Source organism: Lissotriton vulgaris, chromosome 7, assembly GCF_964263255.1.
Source record: "Lissotriton vulgaris chromosome 7, aLisVul1.2, whole genome shotgun sequence".
Taxonomy (NCBI): domain Eukaryota; kingdom Metazoa; phylum Chordata; class Amphibia; order Caudata; family Salamandridae; genus Lissotriton; species Lissotriton vulgaris.
The window spans coordinates 997,917,084-997,939,787 of NC_141695.1; the positions used below are offsets into that span (position 1 = coordinate 997,917,084).

Consider the following 22,704-nt stretch of genomic DNA (forward strand, 5'->3'; position numbering starts at 1 on the left):
AGGCTAACTGTCATAACCTTTATACTCTCCAGCCCTCACAGTAACCTCTAAACAAGATGTTCTTTTTTGGTCCACACTTTTCATTTCACTGTAATTTCTCTTAGAGAATTCAAGTGAAAGCGATAAAAAAAGCCATTGAAAGTTTGTGATTCGTACTGTGTTACAGGATTCTGCTGAGCAGTTCAACTATGCATAGCACAAAGGGAATATGCTGAATCTATATGCCTAAATGCATACCATCTAATGCCAGTTTAGCCCAAAAAAATATAGTATTTTGCTCTATTGATCTAGAAGGCAATAGAGCAACAATGAAAAGTTCTTTAGTAGTGCACATCACAAGTTCCACCTAAAGAAAGTGCTCCTGCTGGTGTGAGCACACACTTCACGCATGAAGCCCACTCATATGGGAGTCTTCAATGCTAGTACAAGTTGAAGGTTATGGCCGCAAGAGACAGGAATCTATTTCTAATTTCAGATTTTTTAAAATGGGGTGCATGCCCCTTTGCCTTAGAAACAACAGTCTCCTCGGTCAAACAGTTCTGCTAATTGGAACAATGTATATAAAGCTTGGACATACTTTCACTTACAGGTGCTCATGAGCAGTAGTAGATGGGAAAATGAATGTTTTAGACACTGGATTCAGGGCGGGCCATAGGCATGTGCAAGCTGTGCACCTGCAGAGGGCCACCAAACCCCAGGGGCCAACACGCTAATATATATCCTTAATATAATAATCCTCTGAGGATTGCGTGGTGGCCCCAGTGGCAGGGATTTGGCGACCTCCGGCTCTGTTCCACTTCCAAACACCCTGACCCCCCCCCTCTTCACTGGCCTCCGTGCCTATTCTGGGGCCTCCTCTTCCAAGGCCCTCTTCCGGGGCTCCCTACCTATGCTCTCTGCCCAGGGCTGCTATGAGCCTAGAGCCGCCCCTGCTGGATTTAGAAAACGTGCTTCATTTGGAGTCTTCATTTTTGCCAACATAAACATTATTGTCATGGCCCTCCGTTCACGTCTTCGTTTAGACCAGATTAACTAAAGCTTTCTTTTGTGCTCGGATTTTTGTACTTTTAAATATTTGTTTAATCTAGAAAAATTAATAAAATTACCATTCTTCCAAGGTAGCCACAGTGTCTGTTAGATGACAGTGATAATGATGTATCCTTAAACTCCTTGGCACTAGTAGCATATTGAAGACACTACAGTATAGCTAGGTAACACACCTGCTGTTAAGCCTCACCCTCTAGATGTAGACAAGAACTCTTCTGGATGCAAACTGGGATAAACACAAGTCACCAGTGCTCCTTCCCGATGGGACACAAGATCAAGAGAAGGAAAACATGAAAATAATGCTCCCTGTGTGTATCTCAGCTCAAAACAGGCAACCGTCTTACTGAGTTAGTAACCAGGGACAACAAATGGAGAGCCTTCATCGCTCCGGTGCTCATCTTCAGGGAAGGCCAATGGGCCAGTAAGCCATGAAATGAGCCAAAGCTCTGAAGAAATGTTATAGAAGTATTTTTGTTTTCAGTGTTCACGGGCTTATCTACATGTGCTCCTTTGTGCATAGTTTCTGGGGTAAAGAAACTACTCCACCAGAATGTGATATTGTAGTGACATCAGCTGCAACCAGGTTTAAACCTCTTTCAAAGATTATTTAATTCTCTAAGAGGGCGGCATTATTTACTAAGCAGCAGGATTAGCTGTTTATATATACACCACTTTGCTTATTAAACAGTTTACTAGTTAGCAGCATCCTAGTCCTGGCTGATCATATTTGTTTTGTCATACTTCCCACATCACTCTTTCTGTTCTACTTTATCATCCCTCGCTACCACAAGTGCACACCAGGGATCCGAACATTTAATGCAGCCTGACAAAGTAAAACCTGACAAAACATTTGGCATACATAATAGATATAGGTTCTGGAATTGTGCATGTACTGTTGAATATGGACGCAAGCTACTACAGTCAGGGGTCAAGCTGCTTTGGAATTTAAGCAAATATAACCAGTATAACCAGTAAATTGTTCCAATTACTCAACATAAATACTACAAATGTTTCTGTGAAGGCCAAAATTAGATCCATACAGCATTCATCTTGTGGACTATTTCCAAAATAGTTTGTGGTATTATGACTCTTTAAAAGCAGAATGATTCTGGCATTTAGAAGTCTCAACAAATGAAAACAACAGTGCACCTCGCGAGTAATGAACAAAGAGCACTCCAGCATTAGAAATAAGCATAGATAGAGTATGTTACATAGGAAAGAGGGTACTGATAATTAAAAGAAAATACTCAACAAAAATGTCTTTGAAACTAGATCAAATTGGGAGAAGAGAAAGGCCAAACCCATAAACCTAAACAAAATCAAAACTAAAACTACAGATCAAATTGAACTGAACCGCAAGGCACTGTAAACAGTACCAAAACCAGACAATGATTTAATGCAGGCATGAATGTACCATTGCATCCCATGAATGCCCCTAATGGTCCTAATAGCATATCAAAAGGGCAACTGAGTAATGTCCCATGTAAAAGGATTGAATGAAATGTATCTTTGAATAGTCACAGCTATGATCCGGGGGCTCTATGATCCCGTACTAGATCATAATGTCCGCTGTGCACCAAATTGTTCTTACGAAGCAAGCTTTTTACTCTCTAATTGATTAAATAAAAGTGTTTACCAGGGCGATTGCTGAAGCATGCCACCTACTGAATAAACTTCTAGAGTGCGCATCCTGTGGCCACTTAGCAAAATTAGAAGCTGGTTACTCACAAACATTTTCCCACAGGCCCAAACGTATGGTCTGATGTGTAAACAAAGCCCGCACCGATGCCTGTATGAGGCAGGGTTGGGGGTACACGGACTGTAATGTGAGTAAAGTGTGAACCCAAGAGTTATTTTGAGGGTTTGTTTCCAAACGGTCCTTTAAATTATGCCACTAGTCTAAGAAGAGATGAAGCAACGGAGTTCCCTCCCTGCCAACATTATAGCACACTACCATGTCTGGGACTGCTTTTTAAATAAAGCAGTTTTATTTTTTTAAATACAGCCCATTTTCCTTAAAAGATAACGGGATGCATCTAAAAATGAAAAATTAAACTTTTCAGTTTCATATTTGAAGGACAGGCAGTATTCCCTGCGACCACTGCCTGCTCTTAAAAAATATTTTCTCACACACTCACAAAAGGGAAGGGGTCCCCTGGGGATCTCTTCCCATTTGCAAGTGATTTACCACCTGCTTGAAGTAGGTGGTAAACTGCAAGTGTTTTGCAGCCGCAAATGAGGTTAGAAAACAATAGTACATGGCAGGGAGTCTCGCTATTAGGAAGGGGCGCCCCTTCCTAATAGCGAGAGTCGCAAACACTATTTTGGGAGTCAGTGACTCGCAAAACAGCGGTTGTACATGCCATGACCATTTTTTGCAGACGCAAACGGGCCAATCTCCGTTTGCAAATGCAAAAAAGGTTTGTACCTCCGGCCCCTAATGTACTAAATAACTCTATAGGTTTCTGTAGGAAATTAGCATGATAGACTACAATACAAAAACAACCCTTCCGAAAAACCTGGGTGACCTGTCATACAGACTAGTGACTTATTGGAAATTAGCATAAAAATATAATTTGTATTTCACTTTTTCCAAAAGGATACCAAATGGAGGATTTTGCTTTGAGCTTAGTGAAATTTACAATAGGGGGAAAATTGAGAAGTGCATTACTCTCAGGGCTGGGCTGGCTGCCGGGCATTTTGGCATGCTGCCGAGCTGGGGGCTGATGTCACTGCGGTGGGGGCTAATTTTGTTGATGGAGACCTGCGTGTGCTTCGAAATAAACAAAGCAAAACAAATTCATTCAGCACACGCAGGTCCCCATCAACGAAATCAGCCCCCAGCTCAGCAGCATGCCAAAGCGCCCGGTAGCCGGTCCGGCCCTGATTACTCTATCCTGTGACAATATGAAATTAATTATGAGAGAGACTATGATGGATAGATGGAGACTTGCATACGTTTATGGTAGGAGCTTTTCCACAATTGAGATTCAATATTAGGAAATGGACAATATGAATCTGGTAATACTTCTATATAGTAGCTATGTTCCAACGCCAGCACAGTGCAGAGTTCCCTTCTGCTTTAGGTAGAGCTGCAGCAGTAACAGACTGGAAGATGCCCAGGAACACTTTAGAAGCAATGTAGGTCTGCCAGTGATGACATCATACTTACAGCTCAGTCACATCCTTCGGAATGCCTTTGGGGAGGATTCGAAGCCCTTTGTTGCTGCAACGCACCACCGCATCAACACAAGTGCACTGCTCAGGGCAGCGAAGGGATGGCAGGCAGCTAGTCTCATCATTGCCTAGATGGAAAACAGGGAACAAAGCATGGTTGAAATGAGGGTATCATAATGTAGAAATGACAATTGTCATACTTTGGTAATCTTTTCACATTGATAAATATGCATCATACAATATAAAATAGAATACAAAGCATGAAACAGGTACCAATGTGGTATATCCCCAACTCATTAATGTACTATGACCTCCTGTCACTTAGTGAGACTTGCATGACTACAAAAGAAATCACACAGGTTGTGCTTTCCATGGTAGAATATAGTTCTGTGAGAATGAGCCCGCCACTTGATTTAGTGTCCTCCAGGTTTGGATAAAGAAGTTATACTGTGGAATCAACCATTCAATTCTCACTCATTAACCTGTCATTAAACTATTATCGTTGGCAAGGATAGAATTACTAACCATTAACCAGAACTCTCCAATGGCCTACATAAATAATTCACACACTCCCCTTGACTACCATCTGCAAGGTGAACCAATAAGTACCTCTGGTGTGTTGAAGGGTGAAGAATGCTAGGGCAGACACTTTTCCCACTTTTTCCATACTACATGTCTAAAGGGTGCACCCCTCCAGCATTTTGCTGTTCTTTATTGAAAATATTTGCTTAAGTGAGATTTGTGCGAAGTGAAGAAGTCCCCGGAAATATGTCATCCACATTAGTACCTTAAAACAGTGGAACACTTCCCTGCATGAGACACACTTATTTGTGTATTTGACTAATATTATGGTATGACGGGCTAACAAGGTTGCACATGAAGGGGGCCTACATTCATCATTCAGCCTTTGCAAATGACAAAGGCATATATTGTGGGATGAATATATATGCGTGTGGCCATGCATACGTTTCACAATGCACATATAAACATGCCAACATTGGGGCTTATTAGGATGAAGTATGAGACACTAAGTACTTCATCATCTGTATGCAAGCTGTTTGCATCAGGTAAGAAAGTCTCTTGTGCTGTAAGCTACCACAATGGTACAAAACTAAGTGTACTGGATAATCAATTGATAGGTCAGGATATTTTAGGACTGCTCATGGTGCTGCGTTGATTTCAGGCTTATGAGAGGGGACAATTCACGCAAACCAGACAAGACATTTTGCGGCACTTGTATTACTGCTCTGCATTTAAGTTTGTCCCATGACATTGTTATTCATGTCGTTCTGCTTAATATGTTGTTGCTTCTATATTCCTGCCCCAATGCTTTGCCATATGTTTAATCCTCTTCTTTTTATAGCAGTTGCTGGAATAAGTTTAAGTCGGTGTGGTAGATAGGGATGGAGTGTTTTTTTCTAAATGTATATTTATTTTGAGAATTCCATGTCAGTTTATAAACAATACATAAAAATATAGAATAATGAATGAATCAAATTATGGCCACACTATAAATTGCTATGAAATGTTATCTTCGCAAATTTCTAAACACAAAAAAGGTAATACAGATATCAAAAGAGCCAATATCTGAAATAGGAAAGGTGGACAAGGGAGGAGATGATGTAGATAGTATACAATATGTAGTAAACCATATATTATACATAGTTAGAAGATAGTAGCAATAATATCATACAAATATAATATTTCAAGTGGAGTTATTCCTACTAACTCAACAATTTCCAATAGGTGAACCGTAAGTTCTAATTCAAATAACAGTGTTAATGGCTAAAGAATCAACAGTCCTAAAGATAACAGCAACAGCATGAATATAAATAATGATGATAATGAATTAATAAGGATATGATAAAGGAAGTGATTCCCTTATTGTAGTTCCTAATTAGAAGGAAAAATCTGAAATATGACCAGAAATAGAATATGTTCTAGCGAGAAAGGGGTTCCAAATTTGGATCAAAATTCCAACATTCTCCTGCAATCTATAAATGAGTTTTTCATATGATGCCATTTTATACATTTCAATAAGCCATTCATGATGTGCAGGACATTGTGGTGTTCTCCAATGTCTTAATATACAAATGTTTCCTACAGTGAGGGCAAAAGCTATCAATCGTCTTGTATGTTTTGTTAGCTTTGGGAGATCAGTAACCAAACTAATTTTTCTGTTAAAGGAATGGACACATGTACAGCTCTGTGATGAGAGGCAGTGGATGGAATGTTAACTGCAGTTTGAGAACAACCAACCCTCACTACTAATGTGTTTTGTTTCCTAAAGAACTACCAAAACAATGCAGTGAAATGCGCTGCAGGATTTATTTTGCAGTCTTGTACAACATGACTATTTGGGCTCTCTTCAGAAAGCAAAAAAATGCTAGTCTCGAAGGCTACATCGCAACAAAGCAGGATATAAAGGTCAGAAACTTTGGGACAGATTTAACAAAAAGGAAAATCTAAACTTATTTCAGAAATAGGTAGAAGAGATGAGCTTTTTTTGTTGTTTCTCGATCAAAAGAAGTGTGTTGAGGTCTTGGGTCCACCAAAGAGACTGCTGCGACACCTCTGAAGCTTTTTTACGTGCTTGGGAGATATAAGATTAAAGACAGAAAGAGCTCATGCTTTTGAGACCGCTTTGTAACTCACTGGAGCAATACCTAAAACAGTTTTGCAGGGAAGAAAATGTATATAACAATGTTATCAAGAAACAGCATAAGAATGTATGTATAAAGGCATGCCTTTAGCATTTGGGGTACCCTAGTGTGGAATTAAAGGCGTTTTTGTTAACAAATTTAATTGTGCTATCATTTAACCTTGGAAGGACAAAAGCTGAGTGGACCCACCAGGATTCAAACCTGTGACCATGAGGTCGTACACAGATTCCAGTAGTGGATATATTAGTCCACTGAGCTAAAAAACCCATCATAACCCCGTGTCATAGGTGCCTTGGCCTTTCACCACACGTGTGAAACTTTAATAGCATACATTCCATCACGCAAACACACACTTGCACTACCATCAATATTCTTCCTATTTGATATAGACAGCTATAGATAGATTTGATTTGTAACATAACATAACATAACACGTGTATTTGTAAAGCGCACGTTCACCTCAGCAACGGGGCATCTTGGCGTTGAAATAACAGATGCATATTTTTACCCAACTCAATGGTACTCATTTTATCGACCTCAAATGGATGAAAGGCTGAGTGGACCCGATTTGTAAGGTATGCTTAAAACAAATAATCGAAAATATCCCAGACTGCACTACATTATTCATTTGTGTGGGTGCTTAGGACAGAATTTAGAGGAAAACATCTTGGGCAAATGAAAATTCCTCAAAACATGCATCTGAAATAGCTATGGTCCTTATATTATCCATAATGTTTGGACATAGCCACAATTTTGATGTATAACTATTATGGACTTTGACATTTGCACAAAACATTACACTCTCCTCATGTCCCTGGGTGGGAACATCTTATCATCAGCACTGATCATCAGTACTCCGTTGTAATTCACCCGCTACGATATTGAAGGTAGACATGGCAATTCGTTATTTTATGTTATGTTATACGTATTTATATGCTATGAATTCTACTGTTGGTATGACTTGGCAGCACTATTCATAAATCACAAATTGCATTACAGAGTGACCACACATCTTTGCTTCAAGGTAATGGCACACATTACACGGCTGCAGAAGGGGCCCCTGCCCTGAGACAGTGTCCAGCAGCCTCACATTTCATTTGCCCTACATGGGAGAGCTTGAATACCACAAAGTCAGATTTTAAAAATCAATAACATGGGTCATTTGTGCTTTAGATTGAAATGCTGTATTATTTATGGCTCCACTAAATCGAAAGAAATAAAAAGATCTGGTTTGCTTGTAAAGCACCGCTGCAAGCATGCTCGCAAAATCTAATCATCCTGAAATGTACTTACATTTTTTTTATAAGCATCAGATTAGATCTTGCAATTTGAGACGAGAAGGGCTCAGATCAAGGAAATAGAGTCGTTAGAAGTTTTAAGCATTAGGGTTTGGATTTTCCCCAAAGTGAACAATTGACTTCATAAGTTTTAAGAAAACAACAATCTCCCTCGGAAAGACAAAAGACACGAGGAAGGAAATATCCTGTGGTTATGCTTCTAGATGAGAGTGATAAGGACTACACATTTTATGGATAGAGACATGCGGAGTGCATTAAATGCTAAAATGGTCCATTGGTTTCCATAACAATTTATGATGGGGGAGCTGCCTGAACCGGAGATGGGTTTATGTCAGAGGGCAATGGCATCTAAAATGTGTTTCAACCTTGCTAAATAAATCACTTGCAGTAACCTGATATCCTGCCTTGCTACCCACATTTGAGCCGTTCCCCTAATCGCAAAGAAACTGATGGCTGATAAATGCTTGGAGACACAACTGCTTAGTTTATTGCCGCCGCCAAACCACAAACCCTACTTTAGCTTCTGTTTAACCAATGCTTTCTCACTACTAGTCCTATGCAGAGTATAACTCACTCTTCTACAGCTGTTGGGAGCTGCCCTGTGCTTCCATCCCTTGTTGTGTGAGCAAATGGATCACAAATTAGCACTGTTGATTGCTACGCTAGCAAAAGACACACAAATGATGGACAGAATGCAGAACAAATCAAAACATTCACTCCCAGTCAAGAGATCTGGGTTAAATCCATCATTCTTTTGCTCACCATGCCACCCCAGTTTAGATCTGGCCATATGCAAATCAGTCTTGACCCTTTGCCTCATGGGAACAGCCCAGTCTGAACTGCTAAGTCAGGTCCTCCCTGGACTGGAAACAAGCATCCTAGGACCGGTTTCGGGGTTTCACCCCTCTTCAGCCAGGATAGCTTGATTCCAGTGGCACCGTGAGCCCAGGACCCACTCCTGGGCATACCTGGCACAATTAGGGCGAGAAAGCAAAAGACACACAATTGATGGACGGAATGCAGAACAAATCAAAACATTCACCCCCAGTCAAGAGATCTGGGTTAAATCCATCATACTTTTGCTCACGCTGGCATGTTTTCATATCTTTCCATAAAGAGTGTATATCAACTGAGGAATGTTTATTTTTAGTCCAGGTCATACACTGCACTTACAAAATGGGTGTAAACAAATAACAGAGAAGTGACTACACTAAGAAAGTTATTATATTCCTGCTAAAGCATTTGAATTTTGAACTTCTCACTGAAGACACATTAAGCGCACACAGACCATTCACACACCTGGTGTGAAAATATCTTCTCAATTTGAACTCAGATCATACAAATGCTCAATTCTGATTGTGCACTTTATATTCAACACAACAGGGTCAGCCTGTTTTCTTCACAATATTTGTATGCTATATACAGACAACATATGGATATACAACGGGAAACAACCTTTACAACGCAACTTTTACAACGTACTACCATTACAACAAAACTTTTACAACGCAACATCCATTACAACGCATGAATTTACAACACAACCATTACAACGCATGACACTACAACGCACACCACTACAACGCATGTCATTACAACGCAGTCATTACAACGCATACCATTACAACGCATAGCATTACAACACATAGTACCCCTACACTATCCAACACTTACCCTACTGTTGCACCCCATGGAGTTAGAATATTACGTTTTTACCCCTACACTATCCAACACTTACCCTACTGTTGCACACCCTGGAGTTAGAATAGTAATTTTTACCCCTACACTATCCAACACTTACCCTATTGTTGCACACCCTGGAGTTAGAATAGTAAGTTTTACCCCTACCCTTTCCAACACTTACCCTACTGTTGCACCCCCTGGAGTTAGAATAGTATTTTTTACCCCTACACTATCCAACACTTACCCTACTGTTGCACCCCCCTGGAGTTAAAATAGTATTTTTTAACTCTACACTATCCAATACTTACCTTATATGCAATGTAATGTTATGCGTTGTAATGGTATGCGTTGTAAAGGTAGTATGCGATGTAATGGAAGTTTTTAAAAATTCGTTGTAAATGCATGCGTTGTAATGGTTTTTGCGTTGTAAAAAATGCGTTGTAAAGGTAGGCGTTGTAAAAGTATGCGTTGTAACGTCATACATCCATATACAACACATCATCCATATACGTCGGGAAGTCCCTGCTTCCACCTTTTGCATATTAAATCAGTAACACAGCGATGATTTTCACTGCATCTTTTGTATTTTCCTTGTTAATTGGCCACCCTAGTGATTGTTCAACAGTGGTATTTTAGCTCCCATCAATTGATCACTGGATGATCACGAGCATTATTATCTTACTAATTATCACTTCAGCGAAACCAAATTACATACAGCCATAGCCTATTTCGATATTTTTTTAGAATATATAATCCTCCACTTTTCCGTTTTTTCAGATTGTGACACACAGGAGCGTAGTTTCATTGCATGTTACCATATTTATAGCCTGCTTTTTTTTTTACCAAAAAAGTATTTTGTGAAATAAATGTATAATAATATGTAACCAAATTCTCTCCTTCTTTGTGGTGAAAATTTCTTTCTATTTTAAACTGATGAACTGTGCAATTTAACTGGTTAGTTTCCTAGACGAACCTGAGACAGGCAGCGTTCTACTGTTGACCATTTTTGTTTTCCAATTAATCCATCCATTGGAACTATTGTTTTGCACTTATGTTTTTTGATTGTGCACTTTCATACAAGTGCTGCCTTCAAGCCAAACACTCTGTATTTGCATCTTAAATATCTAGTCCTTCTACTTTTAGGTTGAATGATCATTTCATACATAAGAAAGGTGGCCTTCAAGAACCCTTAAAGAACTAGAGTGTTTAAGGTATGATAACATTTTATTGAGCAAATATTTAACTATTTTGAAGCACTTTCCCTGTTACGGCCCATAACTATATTTTGTGATCTGACTTAGGCCCTCATTGTTGGTGGTTCCGAAAATGAGCGGACATTTCCATGGTCTTGGAGTTGTTGATACTGGAGGTACTCATAATACTAGAGGTGGGAATAATTGGGTCTATTATGAGTTCACTCTGAGGGCCTGCTAAAAAATGACAAAGCACTGAGGAAATCTGAAATTCTGGGTCTAATTCCTGTGGCAATTTCTCATTTCTTCAAGACTTTCGCAAAAAGGGTCCAATTACGATGCCGGAAGGACCAGAGTCTGCCCGACATTGTTCTGGAACTGGAACCAAACGACCTCCAGTCATCAGTTCCAGCCCAGGAATTAGGATTCGACCGAATCCTATACTTTGCTATGATAGCATGCATTCCTAACGGAATGTATGCTCCCATAGCAAAGAACAGGGGTGCAGTTCATCCCTGCACACAGTGGCAGGCACCTTGAGGTGCCTGCTACCGGATGCAGGGATCAACCTGTGGGGTACCATAGGTGCCCCCTAGGCCACCATCCGGTGGCCTTGCACCCATGGGGGCCCTGCTGGGGGCCCCCAAAGCTGTTTCCCAGTGCCTTTCTGTGCCGGGAAGGCCTGCACATGCCTTTCTGTGCCGGGAAGGCCGGCACAAAAAGGCAGTGGGAAACTGCCTTTGTAATCTCTCAGCCGGAAAGAGCTGGCTGGGGGATTACTGCAGGGTTTCCGGATGGAGGACGGGCTCTCTGAGCCCATTATAAGCCATTTGGAAATCCAAGTCGGGTTCCCTTCTAACGAGCCCATCAAAATGGCTTGCAGAAAGGAATCCGAACAGCAGATTACGATGCGGGCAGAAGGGTTCCGACCGACGGTCAGAGCCCTTCCTGCCCACATCGTAATCGGGCCCAACGATGTTAACTGTTTTCAGCAGCCAGAAATATTTGCAGTCTGCCTGTGGAGCTCATAAATAAGATGGGGCTGGAGATTCCAGCTAACAGTCTCATCGGAATTAAGAGACAACTCTGAATAGGGCATCACTTCTGATTTGCACAGAAAGGTATTAGCCAGGTGAATGGGGTTCTGTGTGACCACGCAAAATTCTTATCCCACTCCACAATGGGTCTCAGAGTCACAGGTCTCTTGCCCTTGCACCCATCATCAACAAATATTTTCAAGCGAAATATAGCCTTTAGTCATTCGCTCAACAATACCAAACTGGTATTCCCAGCAGCTGGTGTAAGGAAGTAAATGCCCATTTTCAAGAGGCACACATAAATGCACATAGAGGCCTTCTCATATGGGGGAGTCACATGGTGTCATCTTATGGAAAACACCTCTTAGTCCTGGTGACCATTATGTAATTGCTGAAGCTAATCACTTTGTGGTAGCTATGACCACTGCTGCACTTGTACCTAATTTTCTTTCTTTATTTAAGCTCTTTCATTTTATAATTCGACAATATATGTTACAAATCTTTAGCAGAGGCATCCCACCAGTTCTGCACTTGTATACTGTAACTCAGTCTCCTTGACAAATAAAGCACTACAATGTTTTGTCACCTCACTCAGTACATGCATTGCATCCCCTCACTCCCTCACCCTTTGAGATTTTCAAGAACAGTCTGTTAGAAGGCTAGTGTAAGATGCTGTGACCTTACAGTGGCATTTTTTCTACACCATCATCACCATCATTTTCACTGCATGTCCCAAGAAGAGACTTAGCTTCGGAGTGGGTGTTTGAGGTGTTACGCCCCCCTAATAAATGTATTTTTTAATAAATAAGAACATACAGGAGCTTTTATTTGGGAATTCGGTATGGTAAGGTGTTTGTCAGATTTCACCTGGTATTCTTAAATACTCACTCAGACTTAAACACGCCCTCACTCTCATCTCCGTTTTGTAGGTCTAAAAACGTGGCTATTTTACAAAATACTGTGTTTTACGGACCATCTCACAATCCTCACTACTTTCCCTTTCTATTGACCCTTAAACTCTTCTCATGCACAGCTTCTCAAATAATTATTAACATGACATTCAAGTGTGATTGTCGTAAAATCTGAGGCTCCTCTCCTCCCCCCAGTCTTACTGACCTTAACTACACCCCCGGCTCCCAGGATAGAAATATTTAATTGCTGTATCTGAGACGCCATTGGGTAGCAGCTAGGCCAAGAATTGAATAATTAGAAGAAGCCTAGAAGTAGTGATCATCCATATTTGTATGTGTCTGTCTTCGAGGTATCACTGTATTATTGTTCTCCTTGAGTATTGAAGGATGGTGGCACCCTCCAAGAGTTCCTGTGTATCTCAGAGCTTAGATGCATGAACCTAAACAAATATATCTGGAGCACACACTCCTTATAGATAGATGTCTGATGGTGGGACAGGGTGTTTGAGGCAAATATATTGCTACTCACAGTAGCCAGAGGGGATGGTTGATCTCTTGTATGGGCTTAAAATCAGCATCAACCTTTAGGGATAGGACTACAGACAGTAGAATAAAGTGTCTAATATACCGCAGGCCCAAATTTCACCCTTAACTTCATCTCACAATTGCAGAAGTGCATCGATGTTAGGGTATGTGCAGTGTTTTCTATCCACCTTCCCTCAGACAGGCCAGATGTTTTTGCATGGCTGGGTCACTAAACTCAAACAAGACCCTCGCCTCTTTCAAAGCTTGAGATAAAAAGTGCTGAGGGGAAAAAAACCATAGCAGATCCAGTGTCTTGTGCCATACAGTGGTACACATTCAAGAATAAATGTTGCAGCACAGGAAGAGGCCCAGAAAACCACGTGGCCAAGGAAATAATGACCACTTTGCACCCCCTTTTCTTATGGGCCTTCAACCCTGAAGGAGTTTACTGCTAAATGCATAGAGCCTGATCCACGGCTTCCATAGTCCTGTATTACAGGAGATGGCGACAGTTCTTAGGTTCTGTTCCAAGGTATTTCTATAATTCGGTGGCCACTGAGAAATCATCTTGGAAAAGTAAACTTACTGATCTATCTCGGTCTCTGGACCACTTCCTAACCAAACAGCAATGAACCAAAATTGACTTTCACCGTAATGGAAATGGATAATTTTCAACTGTACGCATTCTGCCAAAAAACGACAAAATAATGACCTTCCCTCGCGGAGCTTCTTTCCTTAGTGATAATCTGCAGCTCAAAGGATGTTTTTACCAAGTCCAGGGACAAGGCGCTTGGCTGACGACCACTTGCAAGGAAGGCTACAATTTGTGTGCATGATGTAGTCAGTTCCACTGACAGTTCCAACTCTAATTCCATTCCTTCCACTTCTGTACTAAAGCAAGAATTTGAGACCCTGAGCAGTTGGCAATAACTGTGTTACCAACTAGTTACGATGTACTCATGGTTACAGCTGATTGTGCATATTTTCTTCACAGCAGCCAGGGTGCAAAAGTCATTAAAAAATAATACAGTCAGTTTCTTGGCCCTGCTCAATCCTTTTTAGGGTTAGACTAGGCTACCTTTCCATTTTGCCAAATTTAGTTAAAATTCCTACATCCACTAATACTTTTGCTTTGAGTAAAAATAGGCCAATTTTTTAAATGACCGTGCACCTTATCATAAAGAACCATATATTGCAACCCACAGCAGAAAAACAGAAACAGGTTTCATTTAAACAGGTAAAAGATTTTCCTGGTGGTATTTTTAATTTAATTTCAATTTATCAAGAATGCAACAGGAATCTGGGATTGGGAAATTAATAAATGCATGATGACTGGTTGGCTTTATTTTCCTTCGATCCATATATTTACTGAAGGCTGGATGGATCAATGCTTTTCAGATAGCAAAGGGGTGGTTTCACAACATATCAAAGGCATAATGTACCCATGCATCACCCTGACTATCAGAATGGGGCGGAGATTAGCTGTGTGACCCGCAGGGCCGGACTGGGAACAGAAACCGGCCCTGGCACACTGCTCAGCCATCACCCCCTGGGGTGAGGGGGAGTGCAGCAAAGCAGTGTGCGAGGGCCGGTTTAGGCCGATTTTGTTACTGGGGGTCGATATTGCCGACCCCCATAACAAAAAAACTGCCCCAGGGGTCCAAAATCGGCCCCCACCCTAGCGGCCCACCGGGGAAACGCCCGGTGCCCGCTATGGCCAGTCCGGCCCTGGTGACCCGTATACAGAAGAGGGATGGGACATTGTGTCCTGAATCTGGTGAAGCTACACTCCTACAAAAAAAGTATTGAGCAGCAGATCATGTTAATATTTTGATGAGGTTCCATGGCTTTTATAATTTAGGAACCATTAAACAGTAATTCATACCCACCACATGACATGTACATATTAACACCATTTGCAACAATGATACTTAACATTTGTGACCTAAACAGAGTTCAAACAAAATAGCACTCTCTGCAAAAAGGACATTAATTTAACACATATTGCTGGAGTATGTTGGGAGTTCTGTATATGCCTGGCTCTGAGGAATTATGCTGCACTAAGACCTACTCATAGATGTAAACTAAAATATTCTATGAACAGAGATCAGACCACATTTGTTTGCAGATAATACGTGTGGCTTATAGTGAGCAGTGTGAACAAGTTCAACAACTCCTCATTAGTAATCCGAGTCTACCACTTTTTAATCCTCATTGGAAATCACCAACACAACTTTAGGAGTTGTTTATCAGGAGTGGTCACGCAAGAATCAATGCTCCCGCTACAGCTTTGTGCACATGGTTTTCATACTCTTGTCTTCCGATCAACCTCAAAGCAGGGGATCCAGGTTCGCGGCAGGGAATCTCAACATTCTGTGATTCTGGGCAAATCAATTAATCTCCCCATGAAATCTCCCCAAGAAAATGAATGTGCCCGTCTGTAAACACAACTGGTGCTCATGTTTTATGTGTACTGTATCTTACTATGCTCTTGTAACTGATGCAACTTTTAACGCAATGATCCTAAATGTAAAGCGTTCTGATACCCTCTTGGGTCAAGTTCGCGCTATATAAAACTTTATACAATAAAAAAAAAATTGTAATCCAATCAGATATCTGATCAAAAAGATGAGTAAATTATCCCTGAGGAATTCTAACTTACCATCACAAGTGAAGTCTTGAATGGCCACATCCTGTACTGGGATCTCTTTCAGAAAAAATGGTTTCTGGCAGCGTGGGTTTCCGCTGACAATCCTCTTCTTCCTCAGCCATTTTCCTAGCCATGCCAGGTGGCAGTTACAGTTGAACGGATTGGATAATAGGTTGCTGAGAAAGAATTGTAAAGTTGAACGTCAGTGTTAACATTTAGAAAAGCAAACATATGTAAAACACCTTATCTTTTAATCATGTAACAACTAAAAACCATCAGGCAGTTGCCTATGAATGAATAACTTCACAAAACGGCTAGAAAAGACTAGGGACAAAAAATCCAAACATCTTTAATGAATGACATTGAAAACATTAATTACAACCTTTTCTAGCAAGCCCTACTTTTGGAAGTCAAACATCTGATTCTGTTTTTGATTTTAGCATGCCAGAACCGGTTGAACCTGAAACTTTTAGAGTTCTAGGTATATTAATAGCCACCTCTTTATTATAACACCATTACTCCATTACGCTGATCATTCCAGTCCTTTCAAAGTGGTTACATAACAAGCACGAAACATAGTTAAAGCATTTGTCACAGATTAGACCTGTTCATGATAAGGGGACGGGTAAATTCACTATCTGTGATGAATTACTATGTGCGATTCTGGTAATTTAAATATACCAGAGACCTTTGGACTATGTTACCTACGAGAATTAAGTAGGTAATCAGTGAGTTTGTTTCACCAATGTTCACATTTCCTGCTGGATAAGCAATTTTGGGTGGGTGCCAAATAATATTTACATGCCCCATATTTTCACATTACCTTCTCCACTGTGTTCAAAATATGAAAATCTCCAAAAACATTACAGCAGACACATTATGGGGCCGATTCTGATCTGGTAAAATTACCGTCCGTAAGATTCGCATCTTGAGCCGTCTCCGTACGACTCGTACACACGACGTACGGCCCGACGAGTACGATCCGGACTGGGGTATCAGGACACGAGTCATACGGTCCACGTCAGGTAAGGGCGATTCGTACGGAAAAGCGCACAATCACATACACACCGTACTGCGCGTACCCCCCATGATCGCAGGGGTACGGCGCATACCCCTGTGATCATGGGGGGTACGTGCCGTACACCCAGCGAACATGGGGTACGCGCCGTACACCCAGCGTACATGGAGTACGGTGCATACCCCATGTACGCTGGGTGTACGGTGCGTACCCCCCATGATCGCAGGGGTACGCGCCGTACCCCTCCGATCATGGGGGGTACGCGCCGTACCCATGGGGGGCCGTTCCGTACCTGTTCCGTCGCAAACTCTGCTTTTACGGCTGTGTTCAGCTCCCGTACAAAAAGGGTCGTACGGTGCGTACCTGACACGTATCGTACTTGCTGGGTCGTATAAACCAGCCGCGAACCGTACAGATGTCGCGTACAGCGGGTTCCGAGTGAGACTCGTACGGAGATTAGAGTCATACGGTCTCTGTACGATTCGTACGGAGTCTAGTTTCTGGTACGAATCGTGCTTCATCATACGTACGAGGGAACGGCTATTCGGAGCGCTTTTTACCGGATCGGAATCGGCCCCTATGTGTCTTAAGGCATATTTTTGGGTAAACTTCTGTGCTTGACATATAATGCATTTGCGGAGATATATTCTATACAGTTTTCACAAACAGTAGTGTATGTACACACTTAGAGCCTTATCTCTATAAATCTAGATTGGGAAGTGAAAATGACAGAGTAAGTTGATAGGTTGGGGAAATTGGGATCGCCTTCATAATAGTGTGTCGGGTGGTATGTTGCAGAGCAAACATTTCTCAGTTGCTCCAGTTGGCACCTAGAAAAGCTCATTTGTGGCCTTTGATAACCAATGCTTATTGAAGAGAATGTTCAAAAGAGAAGCAAGCTATCATATGGCCAAGCACCTGCTCTTTGCTGGTCACATCAAAGTGGCGAAGGCTGGAATTATTTCAGGTGTACAAAATTGTCCCCATTTTATGAATAATGTACAGTGAAGTAAATAGTAGTCTGACAGGTCTCAAAGCATCAACTATCAGCAAAACAATTAGCTTGGGCTCTAAAAACATGACACATTTCATCACTATTTTGTCCATACATTCACAAGTGATATGTCCTTGAACATATCCATCTGTGTGGTACACACGAAGCATAAGCATGTTGTTGGCTTGACTCTTAATTCCTGATGAAGAATGTACCAGACATATATTTGTGCAGAACATTTTGTGCTGCCCTGAAAGTATTCAATTTGTGATGCCACAGAGTCAAACATAATTAGTCAAATGGACGCAGAGTTAGAAATGAAAATGGTCTTAGTTAATTAATGACCTTAGTCCGCCTTTTCATCTTGGCTCCCCCACGGCTTTCCAAGTTAAACAGGTTTGGGTTGTGCTTATCACACTAAAAGCTTTATTTGCCTCAGTTAGCTGCACAGAGTTGTTCTGGAGGTGATGTTTAACCCCACAAAAAGTCAGTCGTTACAGCTACTTTTGCTTCAAGTAACCTGACATACAAGAAGTAATTAGAGTTTGAGCATCAGCAGTGCATGTAAGTACCATTCCCTTAACATTAACCTCCAACAGAACCAGGTATCAAACCTGCAGCTACTCCGGAACACCACTGGTGTTGAGAATAGTCCTTGACTTACTATATGGATGCTCGCAAGAAAGTTAAATATAAATAGATCACTGAAAATTAGACTAGTACCTTTCCAATCTGAAGTGCCTTCATCCCATATAGCCTGTGTGAGATGATCCATTCAGCACTAGTTGCGTCTTTTTATCTCTTTTTGCCATTTGTCTGATGTCTCAGTCTATAGCTCCGTGCCATCAATTTTCTGCACCGTTGCATGTCCCTGTCTATTCAGAAGACAGCATACATCCACCTTAATCCGTGTGCTAATGCTTGCCCCAATCCCGTCTGGTTGCATACCTTGTAGCACTTTTTTTTCGCTGTTAATTCCAAAACAATACATTTAAGTTTTAATTGTTTTACCACTTGAACTATGACAAAGAAGAACAGCTCTGGAGAAAAGATGTGGCATTGCTTGTTAAATCAGCACAAGTACAGCCTATGGAAGTATAACAGAGAAATCCCCGGTGTTCATCAATAAACATAAGTTTAGTCATAAGGTTAATAACACAATGTAGAAATATAATATAATATTTAGCCGCTCTTATCTTTTCTGTGGGAGAAACTGTAGCACAGATTGACAAGATGGCCAAGCTGAAAATTGGCATTAGCTTTTTATAGTGAGATGGGAATGCTCTTTTGCTTACACAGAAAAATGTGGTTTACTAATAAGTGAAGTGTAGAATGGAAGACGCCTTCCTCTCCACAGTGACCTTCTGAGCTGGTTAACCACTAGTACACTTATCTTAGTCAACAAAAAAGATTGTTTTGATAAATCAACCATAGTAGGTCTGTGGGGTCCAAACTTTATCCCACATATTGCTGCTCTCACAAGTTTGAATGTTTCTTGCTCTGTTTTCTCATAGTGTTCTGCGTTCTTTGTAAATACCGTAGAGGCATATGCTATAAACAGATTGGCTCAAGTACTAGCTTAGTTGTTGGTTTGTGCTATTGCCCAAAACAATCTGCTGAAACAGTTAGTACGGCGCCCAGATGGAATCTGCTTCTCTTGTAAAAAGCTTGATTTAGGAAATTAATCAGGGCGTTTAGAAAAGACTCAAAGTCGCTTATTTTTATTATTTTTTTACTTGTATAGCGCCTGAATTAACCCCCAAAGGGGTATCTCTGCACTTGGGACAGACCGCGAGAATATGTTGCAGCTACAACTGGATCAGGAACAGAAAAGAGTAGTCTTGAGCAGCTTCCTGAATTGCAAATGACTAGTGCATTGTCTCAAGAGTATGGGGAGCTTGTTCCAATAACGGGGGGCAAGATGAGAGAGGGCCTTTCCTCCCAATCGAGCCTTCTTTACTCGAAGGACCACAAGATGATGTTTGGAGCCCGAGCGAAGGGATCTGGACTGTAGGTATGGTGTTAATTTCTCTGAGAGATAGATGGGGCCTAGATTAAACAACGCCTTGTGGACGATGCAGCAAATTTTAAATCTTACCCGTAGGCGGATGGGAAGGCAATGAAGTTGCAAAAGAGGGCGGGAAGCAGTCCTAGGGGGAGCATTGAGGACCAGTTGCGCCACCGTGTTCTGGACTACCTGCAGTCTACTGAGCGAGGCCTCATTAGCGAAGATCAGCAGACCGTTACAGTCCAGACGGCTTAATATAAGTGCCTGAGTCAGAGTTTTCCGGGTTGAGTCAGGAAGCAGAGGGAAGACTCGATGCAGCAGGCCCATTGTATGGAAACAGGAGCCAGCTGTCTGAGGAGCATACTCCTTCAAAGTAAGGGCTTGATCCAAACGGATACCCTAAGATCTTACAGTATTTGGGTGCAGGATGGGGAACTAAGTCAATCAGCCACCATTCAGGCGTCCATAGAGAAGGGGCTTCTCCAAAGAGCAGAATCTCTGTTTTCCCTACATTGCACTGGAGGAAATTACTTTTCATCCAGTGTGAAATAGCTCTCATACCAGAAGAGAAGGACAACTGTACAGATGGAGTAAATTTGTCAAATGGAAAGAGCAACTGAGTATCGATGGCATAGGATATGGGAATAATCCCATGCGTCCTCAGGAGATTGGCCAAGGGAGCAACATAGATGTTAAACCTTCTTACTCTTCTGAAAACTATAAATGCTTCTTAGCCCCACTTTTAAGCACTACAGGCCAGATGTATGACTTGCCAATTAGCGAGTCACAAATTGCATCGCATTTGCTACTTGCAATTTGCGACTCGCTAATTGAAATGCACAACAGTGTCTGAGACACTGTTTGCGATTCCCAAATGGGTCGCAAATTGCAGGCCTCATGAATATTAATGAGGCTGTCGCAATTTGCGACCCATTGGGAATGGCGGGCACTCGCAGGGATGGTGGCCTGCTAGGGTCAGCAGACCGCCATGTCTGGGACTGCTTTTAAATAAAGCAGTTTATATTTTTTTTAATGCAGCCCATTTTTCCTAAATAAAAACGGATTGCATTAAAAAACAAAAAGATTTTACTTTTCATTTTTTAAGGGCAGGCAGGGGTCCCTGGGACTACTGCCTGCCCTCAAAAAATGTTTGCGTAAGCATTCCCAAAGGGGAAGGGGTCTTCTGGGGAGCCCATCCCATTTGTGAGTACTTTACCACCCACCCTTTTGCGACTGCAATTGCGGTCGCAAAACATTCTTACATAATAATAAGTGCATTTATAAAGTGCAACAGCTACCTCTAACAGAGGTGTCCCGGTGCTAACAGAGGTGTCCTGGCGCTAGATGATCCGGAGCAGAGAATATATCACCTTGAAGAAGGAGAGAAGCGAGCATCTGAGGGGACACAGCCGGGAATACAGATATGCCTCAAGGTGCTGTGGGGAAAAAAACTGTGGTCCCGCCCATGAACGTCAATTCACTAAAATGCCATGGGTAGTGGAAGTGACATCACATGGCATTTAACCTTTGCGTTCACTCACACACATTTACGCATATAAAACACTTGTTCTCACGAACACACTCACCCGCAAGTGGGCACACAACATACATTTGAAATCATTACATAGCTGTTAGGGTCGCTATTAGGAAGGGAACGCTCCTTCCAAATAGCGAGTCGCTAAACTCTATTTTGCGAGTAGCAAATTATTTGCGACTCGCAGAATAGAGTTAGTACATGGTCCACAGGATTTTTGCATGCACAAACGGGTCTAAAACCCATTTGCGCATGCAAAAATCTTTCGTACTTCTGGCCCTTCATCTGGTGTTTTTGCTTCTTGATTCTAAAACTTTTGTGGTTTGGCTAAGGAAACAGAATCAAAGTGAATGGTATTTTTGTCCCAAAACGGAGTTCAAAATGATACATAAAAATAGTTTTACTCAATATGAAGAAAGAAGTGAATTGTTTGGGAACATGACCATCAAAAAGATAACTTCTGTAAAATATGTATCATATGAGATTTTTACAAATGGAGCAAGATACGTATTCACTGCTTATTTAACAGATTAACATATTTTCATTAATTGCTCAGGCTTGATATTGCTGAGTGATACATTTATGAATGAACTGGTAAAAAAAAACATCTTTGCATTTTTAAAGCGAGAACAAAAATATACAATATTATTGAATGGCGTGTGAGGTTCCCTGATACCTCTCTAAAAATGGCCATTGTTTTTAGTTTTCTGATATACACACATTACAAACAGATTATAACAAGGAAGTCATCCCGTTGCCCTATCACTTCTTACATGCAATCCTTCATTTGACTTTGGGAAAATAATAGGTTTTCAACCAAGGGAACGCATTTCTGAAATGCAAACAGGATCGTCAGTTCGTGGACAGGACACTCACCAGCCTATTATTATAGTTTTAGGTGCAATAAATGTATGTTATCTATGTTCGTCTTACAGAAATCCTGAGAAAATTATAAATATTAAAAAG

At 41.3% G+C, this 22,704-nt stretch overlaps 1 protein-coding gene across 3 annotated transcripts in view; it reads right to left on the reverse strand.

The window, feature by feature from the left end:
- Positions 1-22,704, reverse strand: part of SLIT3 (slit guidance ligand 3) — a 967,014-nt gene that overhangs the window by 140,790 nt on the left and 803,520 nt on the right. For all 3 annotated transcript variants that reach the window (XM_086931418.1, XM_086931419.1, XM_086931420.1), the window contains 2 exons: positions 16,197-16,360; positions 4,220-4,352 (listed from right to left, as the gene is read on the reverse strand). In XM_086931418.1, coding sequence (XP_086787544.1) covers positions 4,220-4,352; positions 16,197-16,360 — 297 coding nt within the window. The remainder of the gene's footprint in view (positions 1-4,219; positions 4,353-16,196; positions 16,361-22,704) is intronic.